The sequence below is a fragment of the Heptranchias perlo genome, chromosome 33 (genome assembly GCF_035084215.1).
Source record: "Heptranchias perlo isolate sHepPer1 chromosome 33, sHepPer1.hap1, whole genome shotgun sequence".
Lineage (NCBI taxonomy): Eukaryota > Metazoa > Chordata > Chondrichthyes > Hexanchiformes > Hexanchidae > Heptranchias > Heptranchias perlo.
Window position 1 is genome coordinate 229,788 of NC_090357.1, and position 22,175 is coordinate 251,962.

Below are 22,175 nucleotides of genomic sequence, written 5' to 3' on the forward strand. Positions count from 1 at the left end.
ATTACTGGCCTTAACAGGCCCCTATGTTGAGGCCTGAAACAGGCCCCTATGTTAACCTCTTTGCTGTGGAATGGGTGCATGAGAGAGAAATGTTACAATTGGAGAAAAATAAATAAATTACAAAAAGAAAAGAATCTGTAGCTTGCTGAGCTAATGGCTCACCAGCAGGACTACTCATCTACCTTTTGTCACCGGGACAGTGTCCAGGAAATTCCTCTTCTTGACATGCTGCTGGAAGTGGAAAGTTCTGTTTTGGATTGTAACAGTCAGAGGATAGGAGGAAATCTTATGGATTATTCTGGTCTCCTTAAAAGTTTATAATAGGAACTAACCGTTGAGATTATAAACAACTGTAAGAATATAGTTGTGCTTTATGTGATCACTAACAAGATCTGTTAAATAGTCAATAGAGTTTGGTTAGATACTGAAATGGTCGACTAACATAACACTAACCAAAGTTGCACCTCCTGTCAATCCAGACCTCAGAGCTATTTTTCCAAAGTCTTTATGTTCTGTTGGTCTGATTATATATGTTTGTGTTTAGGTGGGCTTTCACATTGATTATCATATCATCATACACAGCAAACCTAGCTGCCTTCCTCACTGTGCAGAGAATGGATGTGCCGATAGAATCAGTTGATGACCTCGCTGATCAGACGAATATTGAATATGGAACAATTCAAAGAGGATCAAGCATGACTTTCTTTCAGGTAAAACACCACTAATAGTTTCACTTTCTGCTATTAACTTGTTCACTATTACTGAGAAATGTCACTTTGCTTCCAGAATTCTCGATACCAGACCTACCAGCGAATGTGGAACTATATGCACTCGAAACAGCCAAGTGTCTTTGTGAAAAGCACAGAAGAAGGAATTTCTCGAGTTTTGAACTCCAACTATGCCTTTTTATTAGAGTCCACCATGAATGAGTACCATCGACAACGTAATTGCAACCTCACACAGATTGGTGGTCTCCTGGATACCAAAGGATATGGTATAGGCTTGCCACTCGGTGCGTCAAATTAGCATTCAGTAACATTTCTTTGGCAAATATCATATACACATAATTTAATGAGGCTATATCATTATGATTTTCAGGATTTTAAGCCAGATAGTCCTATATACAAACAGAGTGGCCACCAAATTCAAGAATCAAAGAGTCTCATGTCGAGCTTCAAGTTTTATAATAAATATATTTTGGAAGGTGCAAAATTCATGTAAAAGTTTTAAAATGGAAATTCCACCTTTTAAAGACATCTTCACTGAACCAATATAAGGTGGGAGAGAAATTTGTACCTTATCAGTCAAAAATAAAAGCAAAAATGCTGAAAATACATAACAGGTCATTTAGGATCTGTAAAGAGAAAAGACAGATTATGACATGTGTGACCTTTCACTAGAACTGAAGACTGAAAGGTGAACAGGCATTTTAATAAGGTTGAAAAAAACTGAGAAAGGAAAAGGGGGAGGTGGGTGAGAGAGAGAACCACAGAGTGGGAGTAACCAATGACCTGAAAGTGCTTAGTTCAAAACTTTTAGATAATATAAAAGATAATCATTAAGGTAACGGAGAAATATTAAAAAAACAAGAATGTATAGATAATGTAGGATGATAATACATTGCAAACACGCAAAAATAGAGATGGAGATGGAGTAAAAGGACAAAGGCAAGTGCAAATGTAACAAAAATGAAAACAATAAATGCTGGGAAAGCACGGTGGATCCACTAGTACTGAGAGTCAGCATCAGGGCCTCAGACCCTTAGATCCAAATCCAACCCCACTGCACATCCACTCACTTTTCTCTGCCAACTTTATCCTTCGGAATAGTTTGAATTCAGTCACTTTTGGTTTACCAGATGATGCTGATGACCGAGAAAACCATGAAAGGATGAAAGATAAATTCATAAATAGAAATATACATATTTTAGCACAGGGGTCTCAGGCCCTTATGCTTGAGTTGAATTTAGGACTCTCATGGGGCTGATTTTCCCACTTTTCCCACAGTCCTACTTTTCTGCTTTCTCCCCAAACTAATCCGGTATTCCTGCTTTCTACCAATACCCTTTTATATTCCTTTTTTTAGTAATTATTCATTTTCTGTGTGAAAAATTTCTTCTGATCAATCTCTCTATTCACCTGGTGCTCATCCTGAGATCTTGGTCAGTTGTCTTCGATTTCCTTACCAATTAAAATTATCTGTGGTAACTTTGTCTATTCCTTATATCAGTTTTGAACACCTGTGTCAATTCTCCCCCTCAATCTTCTCAGTTTGAGAGCACACTGCCCTAGTTACTCTTGCCTTTTCTTGTAACTCCCACCTGTTATCCTGGTATCATCCTAACAAGTCTGCATAGCACTTTCTCCAGGGCTATTGTATCCCTCTTATAGCCAGGAGATATGGTCTAACCATCAGTTTGTACAGCCATTATGAACTCTTCACTTTAGTATTCAATCTCTCTTGAGTTAAACCCCAAAATCGCATTTGTCTTCTTTATCACTTTTTGTAACTGTCAGCCCACTTTTAAGGTTTTATGTATCTGCCACAGCAGTAAAGAATTTGCCATTTCTGGTACCTTTGAATTCTTTATTCAAGTACAATATCTAGCATAAGACCCAAAAACGTAACCCTGGACTTAGATACAAAGAGGTCGATGTTAATGTTTGCTGATGTTACCAAACTGGGAGAAGTAGCAACCTGCCAGGACAAATCCAGGAGACTACAGGAGGACACACAAACAGGCTAGGAAAGATGGGCAGTTAAGTGGCAGATGCAGTTTAAATGGAAGAAAATGTGAACAAGAATAAACGAGTAAACAAGGTAACGAAAACAGAAAATGCTGGAAACACTCAGCAGGTCAGTCAGCACCTGTGGACACAGCAGATGAGTTAGCACTTCAGGTGTAGACCTGATGAAGGGTTCACACCTGAAACGTTAACTCATCTGTTCTCTCAACAGATGTTGATTAAACAGAGAATCGTTGCCAGGTGCTTCGGCTTACTGGAATGCACGATGTGCCATCACATAATTCTTCTCATTGTCAGTAGATGAATTGAATATACACTCAGTCCAAGACTCAGACTATAGACAACAGGCAAAGTTATTTAATACAGAACAAGTAAGTGAATAGTAATTAGTGCAAAACAGTATATTTACAGTGGTATACTTACTGTACTATTCTCCTTGATATATCAAAAACAACAGAAAGCAGACTAAAGTGGGTTTAGAGTGTGTGTGCGTAAATGCACTGAGCGTTACAAATAAGGTTGGTGAGCTGCAGGCACAAGTTGGCACATGGGGTTATGATATAGTGGCAATAACAGAAACCTGGATCAAACAAGGGCAGGAATGGGAATTGATATATAGTTAAAAAGGAAAAATTTGCAGGGCTACGGGGAAAGGGCAGGGGAGTGGGACTAATTGGATAGCTTTCAAAGAGCTGGCACAGGCACGATGGGCCGAAATGCCTCCTTCTATGCTGTATGATTCTGTGAACAAATATGCTCTTCCCTGAGCTAGCTCTCAACATACAATTACTCTTTGAGACATGGTTATTCATTTCTTATATGGTGAAATAGTGTAGCCTTACCCTGGAGTCACTGACTTGACGCTATTTCTCCATTGCCCTCAGACAGACTCCCAATCTGGATCCCTCCAGCTGCAGATAAACCCAACTAGAAACTTCTGGTCACAGAGCTGTCCTTCAAAGGATTACAGCCAATCATTGTCACTGACCTTGTCCCTTCTTCCAAATCTTAGATGCTGCTGTCAATCAAAACCGCCATACCAAAATGACCTAATTTGGGATCTTTGCCAGATGACTTGACTGACCGACAAAGGCTTGGAATTTCCTCGGAGCTGCTCCACTCTGCTGCCGTAACTTTGGGGTTTCATCGCACTTACGACGGGCAGCGGAAATGGCTCCAAGGAAATTCTGGCCGTGAGTTTTTGAAGAAATGTCGGAGTAAAAGACATAAATAAATTGTGATGCCTTTAATGACATAGGTGGGCTGCTGCTTGCTGTATCCATAATCAGACAACACTTGTATAAGCCTGGACCTCCTGTGGGTCAGCAGGGTTCAAATGAAGTGCTTCAGGCATTTAAGGAATTGAGTGACTAGCGAATTCATTACTGATTCCATATTCATGTCCCACTGCTACTCATTAGATCATCTGAGGAACAGTTCCCTCTTTGGGTCCAATTGGGAAATTGGGCCCAAAATGCGCTTGAAATTGTGCAGGTTCAGTTATAGTTCAAGATTTACTAGGATGCTACCGGGACTTGATGGTTTGACTTATAGGGAGAGGTTAGACAGACTGGGACTTTTTTCCCTGGAGAGTAGGAGGTTAAGGGGTGATCTTATAGAAGTCTATAAAATAATGAGAGGCATAGATAAGGTAGATAGTCAAAATCTTTTCCCAAAGGTAGGGGAGTCTATAACGAGGGGGCATAGATTTAAGGTGAGAGGGGAGAGATACAAAAGGGTCCAGAGGGGCAATTTTTTCACTCAAAGGGTGGTGAGTGTCTGGAACGAGCTGCCAGAGGCAGTAGTAGAGGCAGGTACAATTTTGTCTTTTAAAAAGCATTTGGACAGTTACATGGGTAAGATGGGTGTAGAGGGATATGGGCCAAGTGCAGGCAATTGGGACTAGCTTAGTGGTATAAACTGGGCAACATGGACATGTTGGGCCGAAGGGCCTGTTTCCATGTTGTAACTTCTATGATTCTATAAGTTTCTGCTAAAATTCATTTGCACGATCACAAACGTAAAATATTTCATGAACCAGCGCAATCGGGCAGCGTAATAGAATGTAATTGTTTCATTTTTCTAGTCACATAATGAATTATTTTTGAAGTGTAATGACAGTTGTTATGTAAACTTCCTGTGCTTAGGCATATGGTAAATATCATTGCATGTGGGAGATCGTTAGAGACTATTCATAACACAAGCCTTTGAAGACTTGAAATGGCATTGCACACTGTCCACACCCCTTGTAAGTTTTTACATTTCTACACAACCCTTGTATCAGGAAACTGTTCAGGATGTGAATAATAGCTTGATACGAGTCTCCTGATTCAAAGACTAGACCCCACCAATGGTAAATGGTGGGAATTTAATCTGAAACATGATTCTAGTAAATAACCATTCCCATGTCACCTTCCACTGAAGTCTTGCTCCCTATCTACAGAAACTCTGAGTGTCAATTTACAGCTGTTTGTTAATCTATAGGTGACGTTCCAGCTAGTGAAAAGTAGATGCCCATTCCCTGTGAGCTGCGCAATTCTGTATAGGACCCTACAAGTCGGCACAGGTGTGATGGGCCGAATGGCCTCCTTCTGTGCTGTATCATTCTATGATATTTCAGTGAATAATCTATAGTTTCAGTTCCGTTTACTAATCATTCTGTACTATTCCTACAGCTTCACTTTTTCGAAATGAATTTGACTTGGCCATTCTCCAACTTCAGGAAAACAACCAGCTGGAAATGTTAAAACGTAAATGGTGGGAGGGAGGAAAATGCCCAAAGGAGGGAGAACACAGGGCAAAAGGTGAGGCTGAAGCATTTCTTTAATATGTGGGTTCTCTCTGAGGGTTTTTTTAAAACACAGACAGAGAGAATGCTAATATTTAATTATCCTATCAATGAAACAGAGTTGCTTCTAATAATTGAATAGTCAGAATAACCTTTCCATCTGTATTTAACTCCAGGCCACATTCACAGTGAATGTTAAGCCTTGCACTGTCACTGTGACAGACATAAATAACACTGTTCAGAAAGTTTAGGAGAGGATCCAAAATCCAATTTGGGAATTGAATTCCCTCACTGCACTGTAGAAATGTATATGTACATGTGTGTATTTTAAACAACAAATAAAGAAAAAGTTTAGGCATGAGAAAAAGTTTGTCAGCCCATGAAGCTCATTCCTTTCTAACTCCAAACTCTTGAAATATTGCAGTCAGTTATTTCTGATTCATTCTTAGTGAGTATTTTGGAATTGACTAGTTTTGCTTCTTAGCTCCTAACCTGGGTTCTTCCATCACACGCTAGACCTCACCACGCCTCGGCCCTTCCGTTATCTCCCTCACCACGCCTCGGCCCTTCCGTTATCTCCCTCTCCAAGCCTTGATCCCTCCGTTATCTCCCTCTCCAAGCCTTGGTCCCTCCGTTATCTCCCTCTCCGAGCAGCGGCCCCTCCGTTATTTCCCTCTCTGAGCCTCGGTCCCTCCGTTATCTCCCTCTCCGAGCCTTGGCCCCTCCATTATCTTCTGCTCCGGCTACATGTACATTTTCAAATGTTAAACCAGCCTTCAGTGTACAGTATCCACAAATTAGTAATCTTTAAGATAAAACATTTCTAAAATTCATATTTTACCAGCAATATCCCAGTTATCAACTCATTCACTTACAGGGCTTGCACTACAGGGCTTCCCCACATTGAACTCCATCTGCCATAGTTTTGCCCACTCACTTAGTCTGTCTATGAACCTTTGTAATTTCCTGCTCCCATCTACACAACTTACTGTGCCTCCTAACTTAGTGTTATCTCCAAACTTGGATACACAACTCTATTCCTTGATCCAAATCATTAATCTATATGGTAAAAAGCTAAGGCCCCAGTATAGATCCCTGGGGAGCACCAATTGCCACATCCTGCCAATTGGAGAACATTCCCTTTATCCCTACTCTCAGTCTCCAACCTTGTAACCAATTACCAACCAATGTCACCAGGTTACCTCCAATTCCATGCACTTTCAAAGGTGTAAGCCATGGCTCAGTGGGTAGCACTCTCACCTCTGAGTTAGAAGGTCATGGGTTCAACTCCCACTCCAGGCTGACAGACCAGTACAGTAATGAGGGAGTGCTGCACTGTCAGAGGTGCTGTCTTTCAGATGAGATGTTAAACTGAGGCCTTGTCTGCCCTCTCAGGTGGACATAAAAGATTCCATAGCACTATTTTGAAGAAGAGCAGGGGAGTTTCCCCTGGTGTCCTAGCCAATATTTATCTCTCAACCAACATCACTTAAAAAAAAAAGATTATCTAGTCATTATCACATTGCTTTTTGCGGGACCTTGCTGTGCAAAGATTGGCTGCCGCATTTCATACATTACAACAGTGACTACCCTGCAAAAGTGCTTCATTGGGTGTAAAGTGCTTTGGAATGTCTAGGGGTTGTGAAAGGCGCTTTATAAATGCAAGTCTATCTTTTCTTTCTTTCACTTTTGCTAATATCTTGTGTGGAACCTTATCAAATGTCTTCTGGAAGTCCACATAGACAACATCCATAGGCACTCCCATGTCCAGTTTGTTAGTGACCTCACAAAATTCAACTAGATTAGTTTGACATGACCAACCCTTCACAAACCTTTGTTGACTCTCTTTGATCAGCTCACGCTTGTTCAAGTGTTTAGTCCTTCTGCCCTTGATGATAGATTCCAGAATTTCCCCACAACTGATGCTAAACTGACAGGTCTGTAGCAACATTGCTTCTCCCTCCCCGCTTCTTAAATAATGGAGTGACATTTGCAATTCCCCCCCCCCCAACAGTAGTTATGGTGTTGGACAGAGTATAAATCAGGAAATTAGAGGAGAATGTAACAAGGGTAATGCAATAATCGTGGGGAACTTTAATCTTCATATAGACTGGGCAAACCAAATTGGCAAAAGTAGTTTGGAGGACGAGTTCATGGAATGTTTTTGAGACAGTTTTCTAAACAATATGTCTAGGAACAAACTAAGGAACAAGTTATTTTACATCTAGTATTGGGTAATGAGACAGGGTTAAGTAGTAATCGCACAGTTAAGGATCCTCTGGGGTAGAGTGATTATAATATGATAGAATTTCATATTGAATTTGAGAATAATGTAGTTAAGTCCGAAACTAGGGTCTTAAATCTAAACAAAGTCAATTACATAGGTATGAAGGGCGAGTTGGCTAAGGTAGATTGGGAAATTAGGTTAAAAGATACGATGGTAGAGAAGCAATGGCAAGCATTTAAAGAAATAATTTATAATTCTCAACGAATATACATTCCCTTGAGGAATAAAAACTCCACAGGAAAAGTGATCCAACCGTGGCTAACTAGAGAAGTTAAGGATAGTATTAGATTAAAAGAGGCTTACAATGTTGCCAAGAAGAGTAGTAAGCCTAAGGATTGGGAGGGTTTTAGAAATCAGCAGAGGATGACCAAGAAATTGATGAGGGAGAAAATAGAATATGAGAGTAAACTAGCAAGAAATATAAAAACAGATTGTAAGAGCTTCTACAAGTATATAAAAAGGAAAAGAGTAGTGAGAGTAAATGTTGGTCCCTTAGAGGCAGATGCAGAAGAAATTATAATGGGGAATAAGGAAATGGCAGAGATGTTAAACAAATATTTTGCATCTGTCTTCACATTAGAAGACACAAAAAACTTACCAGAAATAGTGGGGAACCAAGGGTCTAATGAGAGTGAGGAACTTAAAGCAATTAATATTAGTAAAGAAAAAGTACTGGAAAAATTAGTGGGACTAAAGGCCGGCAAATCCACTGGACCTGATGGCCTACATCCTAAGGTTTTAAAAGAGGTGGCTGCAGAGGTAGTGGATGCATTGGTTTTGATCTTCCAGAATTCCCTAGATTCTAGAATTGTCCCCATGGATTGAAAGGTGGCAAATGTAACCCCACTGTTCAAAGAAGGAGGCAGAGAGAAAACAGGGTACTAAAGGCCAGTTAGCCAGACATCAGTAATAGGGAAAATGCTGGAATCTAAGGGCACTTAGAAAATCATAATATGATTAGGCAGAGTCAACCTGGTTTTATGAAAGGGAAATCATGCTTGACAAATCTATTAGAGATTTTTTGAGGGTGTAATTAGCAGGATAGATAAGGAGGAACCAGTGGATGTAGTATATTTGGATTTTCGATAAGGTGCCACACAAGAGGTTGTTACACAAGGTTAGGGCTCATGGGATTGGGGGTAATATATTAGCATGGATTGAGGATAGGTTAACGGACAGAAAACAGATAGTAGGAATAAACGGGTCATTTTCGGGTTGGCAGGCTGTAACCAGTGGGGTACCGCAAGGATCGGTGTTTGGGCTTCAGCTGTTTACAATACACATCAAGGACTTAGATGAAGGGACCGAATGTAATGCATCCAAGTTTGCTGGTGATACAAAGCTAAGTGGGAAAGTAAGCTGTGAGGAGGTCACAAAAAGGTTGCAGAGGAATATAGACAGGTTAAGTGAGTGGGCGGGAAGGTGGCAAATGGAGTATAAGAACATAAGAACATAAGAAATTGGAGCAGGAGTAGGCCAATCGGCCCCTCGAGCCTGCTCCGCCATTCAATAAGATCATGGCTGATCTGATCCCAACCACAAATCTAAAGAACACAAGAAGTCGGAGCCGGACCCGGCCACATAGCCCCTGGGCCCTCTCCGCCACCCACAGGGCATTGACCGATCCGAACTCAGCTTCATGTCCAATTTCCTGCCCGCTCCCCATAACCCCTAATTCCCTTTACTTCTAGGAAACTGTCTATTTCTGTTTTAAATTTATCTAATGATGTAGCTTCCACAGCTTCCTGGGGCAGCAAATTCCACAGACCGACCACCCTCTGAGTGAAGAAGTTTCTCCTCATCTCAGTTTTGAAAGAGCAGCCCCTTATTCTAAGATTATGCCCCCTAGTTCTAGTTTCACCCATCTTTGGGAACATCCTTACTGCATCCACCCGATCAAGACCCTTCACAATCTTATATGTTTCAATAAGATCGCCTCTCATTCTTCTGAACTCCAATGAGTAGAGTCCCAATCTACTCAACCTCTCCTCATATGTCCGCCCCCTCATCCCCGGGATTAACCGAGTGAACCTTCTTTGTACTGCCTCGAGAGCAAGTATGTCTTTTCTTAAGTATGGAGACCAAAACTGTATGCAGTATTCCAGGTGCGGTCTCACCAATACCTTATATAACTGCAGCAATACCTCCTTGTTTTTATATTCTATCCCCCTAGCAATAAAAGCCAACATTCCGTTGGCTTTCTTGATCACCTGCTGCACCTGCATACCAACTTTTTGATTTTCTTGCACTAGGACCCCCAGATCCCTTTGTACTGCAGTACTTTCCAGTCTCTCGCCATTAAGAAAATAACTTGCTCTCTGATTTTTCCTGCCAAAGTGCATAACCTCACATTTTCCAATATTATATTGCATCTGCCAAATCTCCGCCCACTCACCCAGCCTGTCTATATCCCCTTGCAGGTTTTTTATGTCCTCCTCACTCTCTACTTTCCCTCCCATCTTTGTATCATAATGTGGGGAAACGTGAAATTATCCACTTTGGTAGGAAGAATAGAAAAGCAGAATATTTTTTTAAAGGTTAGAGATTAAGAAATGTTGGTAGTCAGAGGGATTTGGGTGTCCTTGTACACGAAACACACAAAGTTAACATGCAGGTACAGTAAGCAATTAGGAAGGCAAATGGCATGTTAGCCTTTATTGCAAGGGGGCTGGAGAATAAGAGTAAGGAGGTCTTGCTGCAATTATATAGGGCTTTGGTGAGACCACACCTGGAGTGCTGTGTACAATTTTGTTCTCCTTACCTAAGGAAGGACATACTTGCCTTAGAGGGGGTGCAATGAAGATTCACTAGATTGATTCCTGGGATGAGAGGGTTGTCCTGTGAGGAGAGATTGAGTAGAATGGGCCTATATTCTCTGGAGTTTAGAAAAATGAGAGGTGAACTCATTGAAACATATAAAATTATAGGAACATAGGAATATAGGAACAGGAGTAGGCCATTCAGCCACTCAAGCCTGCTCTGCCATTTGATAAGATCATGGCTGATCTGTAATCTAACTCCATATACCTGCCTTTGGCCCATATCCCTTAATACCTTTGGTTGCCAAAAAGCTATCCATCTCAGATTTAAATTTAGCAATTGAGCTAGCATCAATTGCCTTTTGCAGAAGAGAGTTCCAAACTTCTACCACCATTTGTGTGTAGAAATGTTTTCTAATCTCACTCCTGAAAGGTCTGGCTCTAATTTTTAGACTGTGCCCCCTACTCCTAAAATCCCCAACCAGCGGAAATAGTTTCTCTCTATCCACCCTATCTGTTCCCCTTAATATCTTATAAACTTCGATCAGATCACCCCTTAACCTTCGAAACTCTAGAGAATACAACCCCAATTTGTGTAATTTCTCCTCGTAACTTAACCCTTGAAGTCCGGGTATCATTCCAGTAAACCTACGCTGCACTCCCTCCAAGGCCAATGTGTCCTTCCGAAGGTGCGGTGCCCAGAACTGCTCACAGTACTCCAGGTCTAACCAGGGTTTTGTATAGCTGCAGCATAACTTTTGCCCCCTTGTACTCTAGTCCTCTGGATATAAAGGCCAGCATTCCATTAGCCCAATTGATTATTTTCTGCACCTGTTCATGACACTTCAATGATCTATGTATCTGAACCCCGAAGTTCCTTTGGACATCCACTGTTTTTAACTTTTTACCATTTAGAAAGTACCCTGTTATATTCTTTTTTGATCCAAAGTGGATGACCTCACATTTGCCTACATTGAATTCCATTTGCCACAGTTTCGCTCATTCACCTAATCTATCAATATCCCTTTGTAATTTTATGTTTTCATCTACACTGCTTACAATGCCACCAATCTTTGTGTCATCGGCAAACTTAGATATGAGACTTTCTATGCCTTCATCTAAGTCGTTAATAAATATTGTGAATAATTGAGGCCCTAAGACAGATCCCTGCGGGACTCCACTAGTCACATCCTGCCAATGTGAGTACCTACCCATTATCCCTACTCTCTGTCGCCTTTCACTCAGCCAACTTCCTAACCAAGTCTGTACTTTTCTTAGAGGGCTTGACAATGTAGATGCTGAGAGGCTGTTTCCTCTGGCTGGAGAGTCTAGAACTATGGGTCATAGTCTCAAGATGAGGGGTCGGCCATTTAGGACCGAGATGAGGAAAAGTTTCTTCACTCAGAGGATTGTGAATTTTTAGAATTCTCTATGCCAAAAGGCTGTGGATGCTCAGTCGTTGAGTATATTCAAAACTGAGATCGATAGATTTTTGGACACTAAGGGAATCATGGGATATGGGGATAGGGCAGGAAAGTGGAGTTGAAGTAAAAGATCAGCCATGATCTTATTGAATGGCAGAGCAGGCTCGAGAGGCTGTATGGCCTACGCCTGCTGCTATTTCTTTATGTTCTTATTTTCCAATCCAACGGCACAATTCCTGAATGTCGAGAGCTTTGCATAATTATAACTAATGCATCTGTAATTCTCTCACCTATTTCTTTTAACATTCTGGGGTGGAAACCATCAGGTCCTGGAAGTTTGTCTATCTTAGGTCCCACTATTTTCTCCATTAGAATTTTTTTACTTATCATAGAATCACACTATGGAGGAGGCCATTCAGCCCATTGTGTCTGTGACGGCTCTTTGAAAGAGTTATCCAATTAGTCCCACTGCTCTGCTCTTTTTCCATAGCCCTGCAAATTTTTTTTCTTTGTCAGACACGATTTGCCTTTAACAATCTATGTTGGCTATCATGTTCTTCTAAGTGAAAATTAATCTTATCCCAGTTTATGGTCTCCAGAAGTTTCCTCACCACTGACGTTAGGCTGACTGGCCAGTGGTTACCTGGTATATCTCTCTTATATTAAATCAGCTAAGTTCCTTCCCTTGACTTATTTTGGTTCCCTTGTACAGCTGGTATTTTGTTCCCTTCCTCCACTGTGAAAACGGATACAAAGTCCTCATTTAACAAGTCTGCCATTCTGTTATTATCCATTAGAGTCTTACCTGCATCTACCTTTAATTGGAACATATTCACCATTACCACTCTCTTTCTCTTAATATATTTATAAAAACTTTTATTGTTAGCTTTGATACCCCTTTCAAGTTTTTATTCATACTCCCTTTTTGCACCTCTTATTACTTTCTTTATTTTCCTTTGTTGATTTTTACAGTTCTCCCAGTCTGCAGGATTTCCAATTTTCCTCACATTTGTGTAAGCCTTTTCTTTCAGCTTCATACTCTCTACCTCATTTGTTGATCATGGTAGCTTACATAGAATTTACAGCAAAGAAACAGGCCGCACATATTTACTTCATCTCACCCTATCAACATATCCTCCTATTCCTTTCTCCCTCATATACTTATCTAGCCTCCCCTTAAATGGATCTATGCTATTTGCCTCAATTACTCCTTGTGGTAGCAAATTCCACATTCTCACCACTGCCTGGGTAAAGAAGTTTCTCCTGAATTCCTTATTAGATTTATTAGTGACTATCTTATATTTATGGCCCCTAGCTTTGGACTCCCCACAAGTGGAAACATCTTTTCTATGTCTGCCCTATCGAACCTCTTCATGATTTTAAAGACGTCTATCAGGTCACCTCTCAGTCTTCTCTTTTCAAGAGAAAAGATCCCCCAGGCTCTTCAGTCTTTCCTGATCATTGTACCCTCTCAGTTCTGGCATCATCATTCTAAATCTTTTTTGTACCTTCTCCAATGCCTCTATAGCCATTTTGTAATATGGAGACCGGAACTGTGCACAGTACTCTTAAGTGTGGTCTAGCTAAGGTTCTGTATAAGTTTAATATAACTTCTCTGCTTTTGAATTCTATTCCTCTCGCAATGAACTAGAAATGAAATAGTGCTTTGTTTGCACTTTTTATGACTTAACTACACAAGTGGAGTCTGTACCTTTTTAGGGGTATTTAGTGGTTTTGTATCTTTAAATACTTCCCAATGTTTGTCTGTAGGTTCGCCCATTAACAGTTCAGCCCAGTTTACTGCGGTCAATTCATTTCTCATCCCTTCAAAGTTTGCCTTACTTAAATTTAAAATCTTGGTTTGTGACTCTCTTTTCTCCCTCTTAAACCTGATATCAAATTCGATCATATTATGGTCACTGTTAATAAGATGTTCCTTTACCGTTAGGTTGTTAACTAATCCTGGTTTGTCACTAAATCTTTGTTCATCACTAAATCCAGTCTGGCCTGTTCCCTTATTGGTTCTAAAACATACTGTTCTTGAAAACTGTCCCGAATACACTCCGGAAATTCATTGCCTTTAGAACTTGAGCTGTTCTGCTTCTCCCAGTCTATGTGAAAATTAAAATCTCCAATTTTAACCATATTGTTTTTACTACATACTTTCCTGATCTCTGTATTTATACATCCCCCACTATATCACTACTATCAGGAGGTCATAGAGTCATAGAGTCATACAGCACGGATAGAGGCCCTTCGGCCCATCGTGTCCGCGCCGGCCATCAGCCCTGTCTACTCTAATCCCATATTCCAGCATTTGGTCCGTAGCCTTGTATGCTATGGCATTTCAAGTGCTCATCCAAATGCTTCTTGAATGTTGTGAGGGTTCCTGCCTCCACAACCCTTTCAGGCAGTGAGTTCCAGACTCCAACCACCCTCTGGGTGAAAAAGTTCTTTCTCAAATCCCCTCTAAACCTCCCGCCTTTTACCTTGAATCTATGTCCCCTTGTTATAGAACCCTCAACGAAGGGAAAAAGCTCCTTAGTATCCATCCTATCTGTGCCCCTCATAATTTTGTACACCTCAATCATGTCCCCCCTCAGCCTCCTCTGCTCCAAGGAAAACAAACCCAATCTTCCCAGTCTCTCTTCATAGCTGAAGCGCTCCAGCCCTGGTAACATCCTGGTGAATCTCCTCTGCACCCTCTCCAAAGCGATCACATCCTTCCTGTAGTGTGGCGACCAGAACTGCACACAGTACTCCAGCTGTGGCCTAACCAGTGTTTTATACAGCTCCATCATAACCTCCTTGCTCTTATATTCTATGCCTCGGCTAATAAAGGCAAGTATCCCATATGCCTTCTTTACCACCTTATCTACCTGTTCCGCCGCCTTCAGGGATCTGTGAACTTGCACACCAAGATCCCTCTGACCCTCTGTCTTGCCTAGGGTCCTCCCATTCATTGTGTATTCCCTTGCCTTGTTAGTCCCTCCAAAGTGCATCACCTCGCACTTTTCCGGGTTAAATTCCATTTGCCACTGTTCCGTCCATCTGACCAACCCATCTATATCGTCCTGCAGACTGAGGATATCCTCCTCACTATTTACCACCCTACCAATCTTTGTATCATCAGCGAACTTACTGATCATACCTTTTACATTCATATCCAAGTCATTAATGTAGACCACAAACAGCAAGGGACCCAGCACCGATCCCTGTGGTACCCCACTGGCCACAGGCTTCCAGTCACAAAAACAACCTTCGACCATCACCCTCTGCCTTCTGCCACTAAGCCAGTTTTGTATCCAAAGTGCCAAGGCACCCTGGATTCCATGGGCTCGTACCTTCTTGACCAGTCTCCTGTGGGGGACTTTATCGAAGGCCTTACTGAAATCCATGTATACCACATCCACTGCGTTACCCTCATCCACACGCCTAGTCACCCCCTCAAAAAATTCAATCAAATTAGTCAGACATGATCTTCCCTTGACAAAGCCATGTTGACTATCCCTGATTAATCCTTGCTTCTCCAAGTGGAGACTAATTTTGTCCTTCAGAATTTTTTCCAATAATTTTCCTACCACTGATGTTAGGCTCACTGGCCTGTAGTTCCCCGGTTTTTCCCTACTCCCCTTCTTGAATAATGGTATTACATTAGCGGTTCTCCAGTCCTCTGGCACATCCCCTGTGGCCAGAGAGGTTCTGAATATATGTGTCAGAGCCCCCGCAATCTCCTCCTTTGCCTCACACAGTAGCCTGGGATACATTTCGTCCGGGCCTGGGGATTTATCCATTTTTAGGCCTGCTAAAACCGCCAATACCTCCTCCCGCTCGATGTTAATATGTTCGAGTATATCACAGTCCCCCTGCCGTATTTCTATGTCTACATCGTCCTTCTCCATAGTGAAAACAGATGCAAAAAATTCATTTAGAACCCCTCCTACATCTGCCAGCTCCACACACAGATTGCCATTTTTGTCCCTAATGGGCCCTATTTTTTCCTTAGTCATCCTCTTACCCTTAATATACTTATAAAACATCTTAGGATTTTCCTTTATTTTGCTCGCCAGTGTTATTTCATGGCCCCTCCTTGATCTCCTAATTTCTTTTTTAAGTATCCCCCTGCACTTTTTGTACTCCTCTAGGGCTTCCTCCGTCTTTAGCCTTTTGTATCTGCCAAAAGCCCTCCTTTTTTTCCTAATCCATTCTCGTATATCCCCTGACATCCAAGGTTCCCTGGAGTTCTTGGAACCACCCTTGACCTTTACGGGAACTCCCACCAGAATCTTGCATCCTTTGCTATTCCTTATCTCTACCCAGAGTGTTTCCACTGCCCGATCACCCTTACTGAAATCCCGACTGCCCGACAGCTGGCACATATGCAGTGGACAAAATGGCCTCCTTCTGTGCTATAAAATTGATTCTTTATGCCATCTGGCCTGGGGGAATGGTTAATCTTCAGTCCCCTAACTTATCAAATAACTCTGCCACACTGACTTCAAAACTTTCTCGAATACTGGGTGCGCTAAAGAAATTGGACAGTAAGTTAGCTGGATTGCTCTTCATAGAGCCGGCGCGGACTCGATGGGCCAAATGGCCTCCTTCTGTGCTGTAACCTTTCTATCATTCTACGGTTCTATGATTCTAGTTAGCATTATCCATTTGGTGAATTTGCAGAATTCATTTGTTCAGTATTTTAACTACTTTATCTTCAGTTTAAAACCACTTTTATCTTTTAGATTCTAATCTAGTGGCCCGATTTTAACACAGGGTGGGGGCCAAGGCAGGTGGGGATCAAGGTGTGTGGGGTGAAGGCGGGTGGGGGGGTCAAGGCATGTGGGGGTCAAGGCATGTGAGGGTCAAGGCAGGTGGGGGTCAAGGTGAGTGGGGCGAAGGCGGGTGGGGGTCAAGGCAGGTGGGGCGAAGGCGGGTGGGGTGGTCAAGGCATGTGGGGGTCATGGCGGGTGAGGGCCAAGGTGTGTGGGGCGAAGGCAGGTGGGGGTCATGGCGGGTGGTGGTCAAGGCGTGTGGGGGTCAAAGCTTGTGGAGGTCATGGCGAGTGGTAGTCAAGGCATGTGGGGCCAAGGTGTGTGGGGGTCATGGTGGATGGGGGGCATGGCTTGTGGAGGTCAAGGCGTGTGGCGGTCAAGGCAGATGGGGGCATGGCGTGTGGGGATCATGGCGTCATGGCGGGTGGGGGTCAAGGCGGCAAGGCGGGCGGGGGTCAAGGCGGGCAGGGGTCAAGGCGGGCGGGGACCAAGGCAGGCAGGGGCCAAGGCATGTAAGGGGGTCATGGCAGGTGGGGGTCATGGCGAGTGGTAGCCAAGGCAAGTGGGGCCAAGGCGTGTGGGGGTGATGGTGAGTGGGGGCATGGCTTTTGGAGGTCAATGTGCATGGGGGTGGGGGTCATGGCAGGTGGGGGCCAAGGCGGGCGGGGGTCATGGCAGGCATGGGTCATGGCGGGTTGGGGTCAAGGTGGATGAGGGGCATGGCGTGTGGGGGTTATGGCGGGTGGGGGTCAAGGCAGCATGGCATGTGGAGGTCAAGGCAGGTGGATGCCAAGGCGAGCGGGGGCCCAGGCAGGCCGGGGCTAAGGCGTGTAGGGGGGGGTCATGGCGGGTGGATGTCATGGCGAGTGATTGTCAAGGCGTGTGGGGGCATGGCTTGTGGAGGTCAAGGCGTGTGGGGGTCATGGGGGAGGGGGTCAAGGCATGTGGGGGTCATGACAGGTGGGGGTCATGGCGTGTGGGGGTCAAGGCATCATGGCGGGTGGGGGCCAAGGGGGGGGAAGGGGCCAAGGCGGGCTGGGGTCATGGCAGGCAGGGGTCTTGGCGGGTGGTGGTCAAGGCATGGGGAGGCCAAGGCTTGTGGAGGTCTTTTTTTTTATTCGTTCATGGGATGTGGGCGTCGCTGGCAAGGCCAGCATTTATTGCCCATCCCTAATTGCCCTTGAGAAGGTGGTGGTGAGCCGCCTTCTTGACTCGCTGCAGTCCGTGTGGTGAAGGTTCTCCCACAATGCTGTTAGGAAGGGAGTTCCAGGATTTTGACCCAGCGACAATGAAGGAACGGCGATATGTTTCCAAGTCGGGATGGTGTGTGACTTGGAGGGGAACGTGGAGGTGGTGTTGTTCCCATATGCCTGCTGCCATTGTCCTTCTAGGTGGTAGAGGCCGCGGGTTTGGGAGGTGCTGTCGAAGAAACCTTCGCAAGTTGCTGCAGTGCATCCTGTGGATGGTACACACTGCAGCCACGGTGCGCCGATGGTGAAGGGAGTGAATGTTTAGGGTGGTGGATGGGGTACCAATTGAGCGGGCTGCTTTGCCCTGGATTGTATCGAGCTTCTTGAATGTTGTTGGAGCTGCACTCATCCAGGCAAGTGAAGAGTATTCCATCACACGCCTGACTTGTGCCTTGTAGATGGTGGAAAGGCTTTGGGGAGTCAGGAGGTGAGTCACTCACTGCAGAATACCCAGCCTCTGACCTGCTCTTGTAGCCATAGTATTTAAATGGCTGGTCCAGTTAAGTTTCTGGTCAATGGTGACCCCCAGGATGTCGATGGTGGGGGATTTGGTGATGGTAATGCCGTTGAATGTCAAGGGGAAGTGGTTAGGCTCTCTCTTGTTGGAGATGGTCATTGCCTGGCACTTGTCTGGCGCGAATGTTACTTGCCACTTATCAGCCCAAGCCTGGATGTTGTCCAGGTCTTGCTGCATGCGAGCACAGACTGCTTCATTATCTGAGGGGTTGCAAATGGAACTGAACACTGTGCAATTATCAGCAAACATCTCCATTTCTGACCTTATATGAACATACGAACATACGAATTAAGAGCAGGAGTAGACCTTTCAGCCCCTCGAGACTGCTCTGCCATTTGATACGATCATGGCTCATCTAATTGTGACCTCAACCTTACTTTCCCGTCTACCTACTATAACCTTTGACTCCCTTGTTAATCAGGAATCGATCTAACTCAGCATTAAAAATATTCAATGACCCTGCCTCCATCGCTCTCTGGGGAAGGGAGTTCCACAGACTCACAACCCCCTGAGAGAAATAATTTCTCCTCATCTCTGTCTTAAATGGGAGACCCCTTATTTTTAAACTGTGGCCCCTAGTTCTAAGGGTTCTATTTTCTCCCACAAAGAGAAACATCCCCTCAGCATCTACCCCTTCTAGTCTCCTCATAGACCTTATGATGGAGGGAAGGTCATTGATGAAGCAGCTGAAGATGGTTGGGCCAAGACCACTGCCCTGAGGAACTCCTGCAGCAATGTCCTGGGGCTGAGATGATTGGCCTCCAACAACCACTACCATCTTTGTACTAGGTATGACTCCAGCCACTGGAGAGTTTTCCCCCTGATTCCCATTGACTTCAATTTTACTAGGGCTCCTTGGTGCCACACTCAGTCAAATGCTGCCTCACCTCTGGAATTCAGCTCTTTTGCCCATGTTTGGACCAAGGCTGTAATGAGGTCTGGAGCCGAGTGGTCCTGGTGGAACCCAAACTGAGCATCGGTGAGCAGATTATTGGTGAGTAAGTGCCGCTTGATAGCACTGTCGACGACACCTTCTATCACTTTGCTGATGATTGAGAGTAGACTGATGGGGCGGTAATTGGCCGGATTGGATTTGTCCTGTTTTTTGTGGACAGGACGTACCTGGGCAAATAGATGTAGATGCCAGTGTTGTAGCTGTACTGGAACAGTTTGGCTAGAGGTGCGGCTAGTTCTGGAGCACAAGTCTTCAGCACTATAGCCGGGATGTTGTCAGGGTCCATAGCCTTTGTTGTGGGTGGGGGTCAAGTCGGGTGGGGGCTAAGTCATGTTGGGGTCAAGGCATGTGGGGGCCAAGGCATGTGGGGGCCAAGGCGTGTGGGGGTCATGGCAGGTGGTGGCCAAGGCGTGGTGGGTCATGGCCTGTGGGGGTCAAGGCGTGTGGGGTCAAGGCGTCATGGCGAGTGGGGGTCAAGGCGTCATGGCATCTGGGGGCAAAGGTGTGTGGGGCCAAGGCATGTGGGGGCCAAGGCAGGTAACAAATCATCGGTCCCCTGCAGCGTGAAGCCCGCGAGATTTTAACTCCCGTATTATTTCAATTTCTAAGTTGGACTCCCGCCTGAACCCAGCGAGAATGAGGAGATGGCCGGCGGGGAAAATTGATTTCAGGCGGCAGTAGGCTGGGATTAGATTAGATCCGAAGGAGCAGTGAGGGAAGGGATCACAGTCCGGGGAGGGGAAGGGAAGCCCTGAGCAAAGGAGGTCCAAGGTTTCCGTGTGGGGTCTGAAGGAGCCCTTCTGCAAAACCTAATCCAGTACCATTACCACTTCACTACAAAGCCCATTCAAACACTATTGGCCAATGAAGACCTGTGGTGCAATTCACTGAAGTGAACTGAACTGTAACATCATCTCCCTCTTTGTTTATAATTCCAGGTCTAGGAATGGAAAACATAGGTGGGATCTTTGTGGTGCTAATCTGTGGCCTGATTGTTGCTGTTGTCATGGCAGTGATTGAATTCATGTGGACAATGAGACACTCCGCAGAAACAGAGGTAATGATAGCTGAAGGGATTCATTTTTAAACTTCATCAAACATTTCAGAAATGAATGCTAGAAAAAAGTTAATTACAAAACATGGAACGTGAAACTTTAAGTGCTGATAGAATTGTTAATCCTGGGTTAAATTCTGCCCCTTTAATATATGCAGACATATATGTAATCAGTGGCAACATGTGATAATGCTTGATTATGAATACCTGTTGTGTTATAACCTGGATTAACACATACTGTGCAAACACATAACCAGCAGTTCTCATGTAGCATGTACCAGAGATTGGAATCATAGAATGTTCCAGTACAGAAACAGGCCATTTGGCCCATCCAGTCTGTGCTGTTGTTTTTCCCCACTCTCCCACATTGTTTAATTCACTCCTCATATTTATGAATTTGGCTTTAACAACAGGTGGTAGCAGAGAATTCCACATTCTAGCCATCCTCTGTGTAATCTAATCTCTCTTTTAACTCTTTTTGTGATTACCTTAAATTTGTGCTTGTTACTGTCTCACTGTCCAGTGGAAACAATCCATCAGTATTTACCCTCTCATAACCCTTCATAGTCTTGAAGATCTCTATCAGGTCACCCTTTAACTTTCTTATCCCTAGTGAAGAAAGCCCTTCTTAACTAACTTCCTTACTTCTTAAGTTTCTCTTCATAAATGTAGCTCCTCATAGAATCATAGAAATTATCCTGATAACATCAAAATTAATCTACACTACACCTATTTCATGCCTTTTAAATCCTTTCAATAATATGGGCCACAAACTGCCTGCAATATTTCAACTGCAGCCTAACTAAGGTTTTGTACAAGTACAACATAGTAATGACACATCCAGTGCTGAGTCTTTGCTGGAACCTTCTGAATATCATACAATTCTAAAACATCTGCAGCTGCCCTCTTTGTAGTAAGTTGGTGAAGTTTAAATCTACACTTTAAATACTTGCTTCTTCAGGAGAGACAGTGGAGTTGATTTTCACTGGTTCCATTGGGCTGAAATGGAATGGTAAATCTCTAGATATCGCAGCGCTGAACTTACCACTCCAATTGGTCCTGGAAATAGATGGGCAAAGCGCCGGCCAGCTTCAGGTGGGCGCCTCATTACCGCCTGAGAATCAGGGTCCTCCCGTGTACACTCCACCCATTGGGGCTTGGCCTAGAGTGACCTAACCAGCAGCCCTTAAAGGGAGGAGTGCAGCCCGTCCCAGATACAGTGCTGGTAAATTTTTGAGAGACCAGGAGGAGCACGAATGCTGCCTCTCCTTTTATACCCCCCTCCCCAAGTTGTCTCCCTCACTTTAAGTCTTGACTCCTGGCTTGACTCTGCAGAAGAGCTGTCAGATTCCCGGTTCCGCCTCCGTCGGTGATCTGCCTGTGAACAAGGGTATCAGGCGGATTATGCGATTGTTGCACCCATCCCCCACACAATGTCCGCTGATAGTTAAAATCAGCCCCAACACTTTATCTGTTTTAACATGCTGTGACAATTGTTGTTAGTTACTCTAAGGAAAGCTGATTATGATCATGCCATTATGCGTGTCTATAGTTGCCACATGATCTTGGTTAGAAACCTTGCTCATATGCCTACAGGGTTACCCTACCAGTTCTGGGATTGCATT

At 43.9% G+C, this 22,175-nt stretch overlaps 1 protein-coding gene across 1 annotated transcript in view; it reads left to right on the forward strand.

The window, feature by feature from the left end:
- The window catches only part of grik4 (glutamate receptor, ionotropic, kainate 4), a 137,146-nt gene that overhangs the window by 111,837 nt on the left and 3,134 nt on the right, over positions 1 to 22,175 (forward strand). The window contains exons 14-17 of the mRNA XM_067970798.1: positions 545 to 710; positions 787 to 1,012; positions 5,423 to 5,551; positions 20,435 to 20,553. Of these exons, the coding sequence (XP_067826899.1) occupies positions 545 to 710; positions 787 to 1,012; positions 5,423 to 5,551; positions 20,435 to 20,553 (640 nt within the window). The remainder of the gene's footprint in view (positions 1 to 544; positions 711 to 786; positions 1,013 to 5,422; positions 5,552 to 20,434; positions 20,554 to 22,175) is intronic.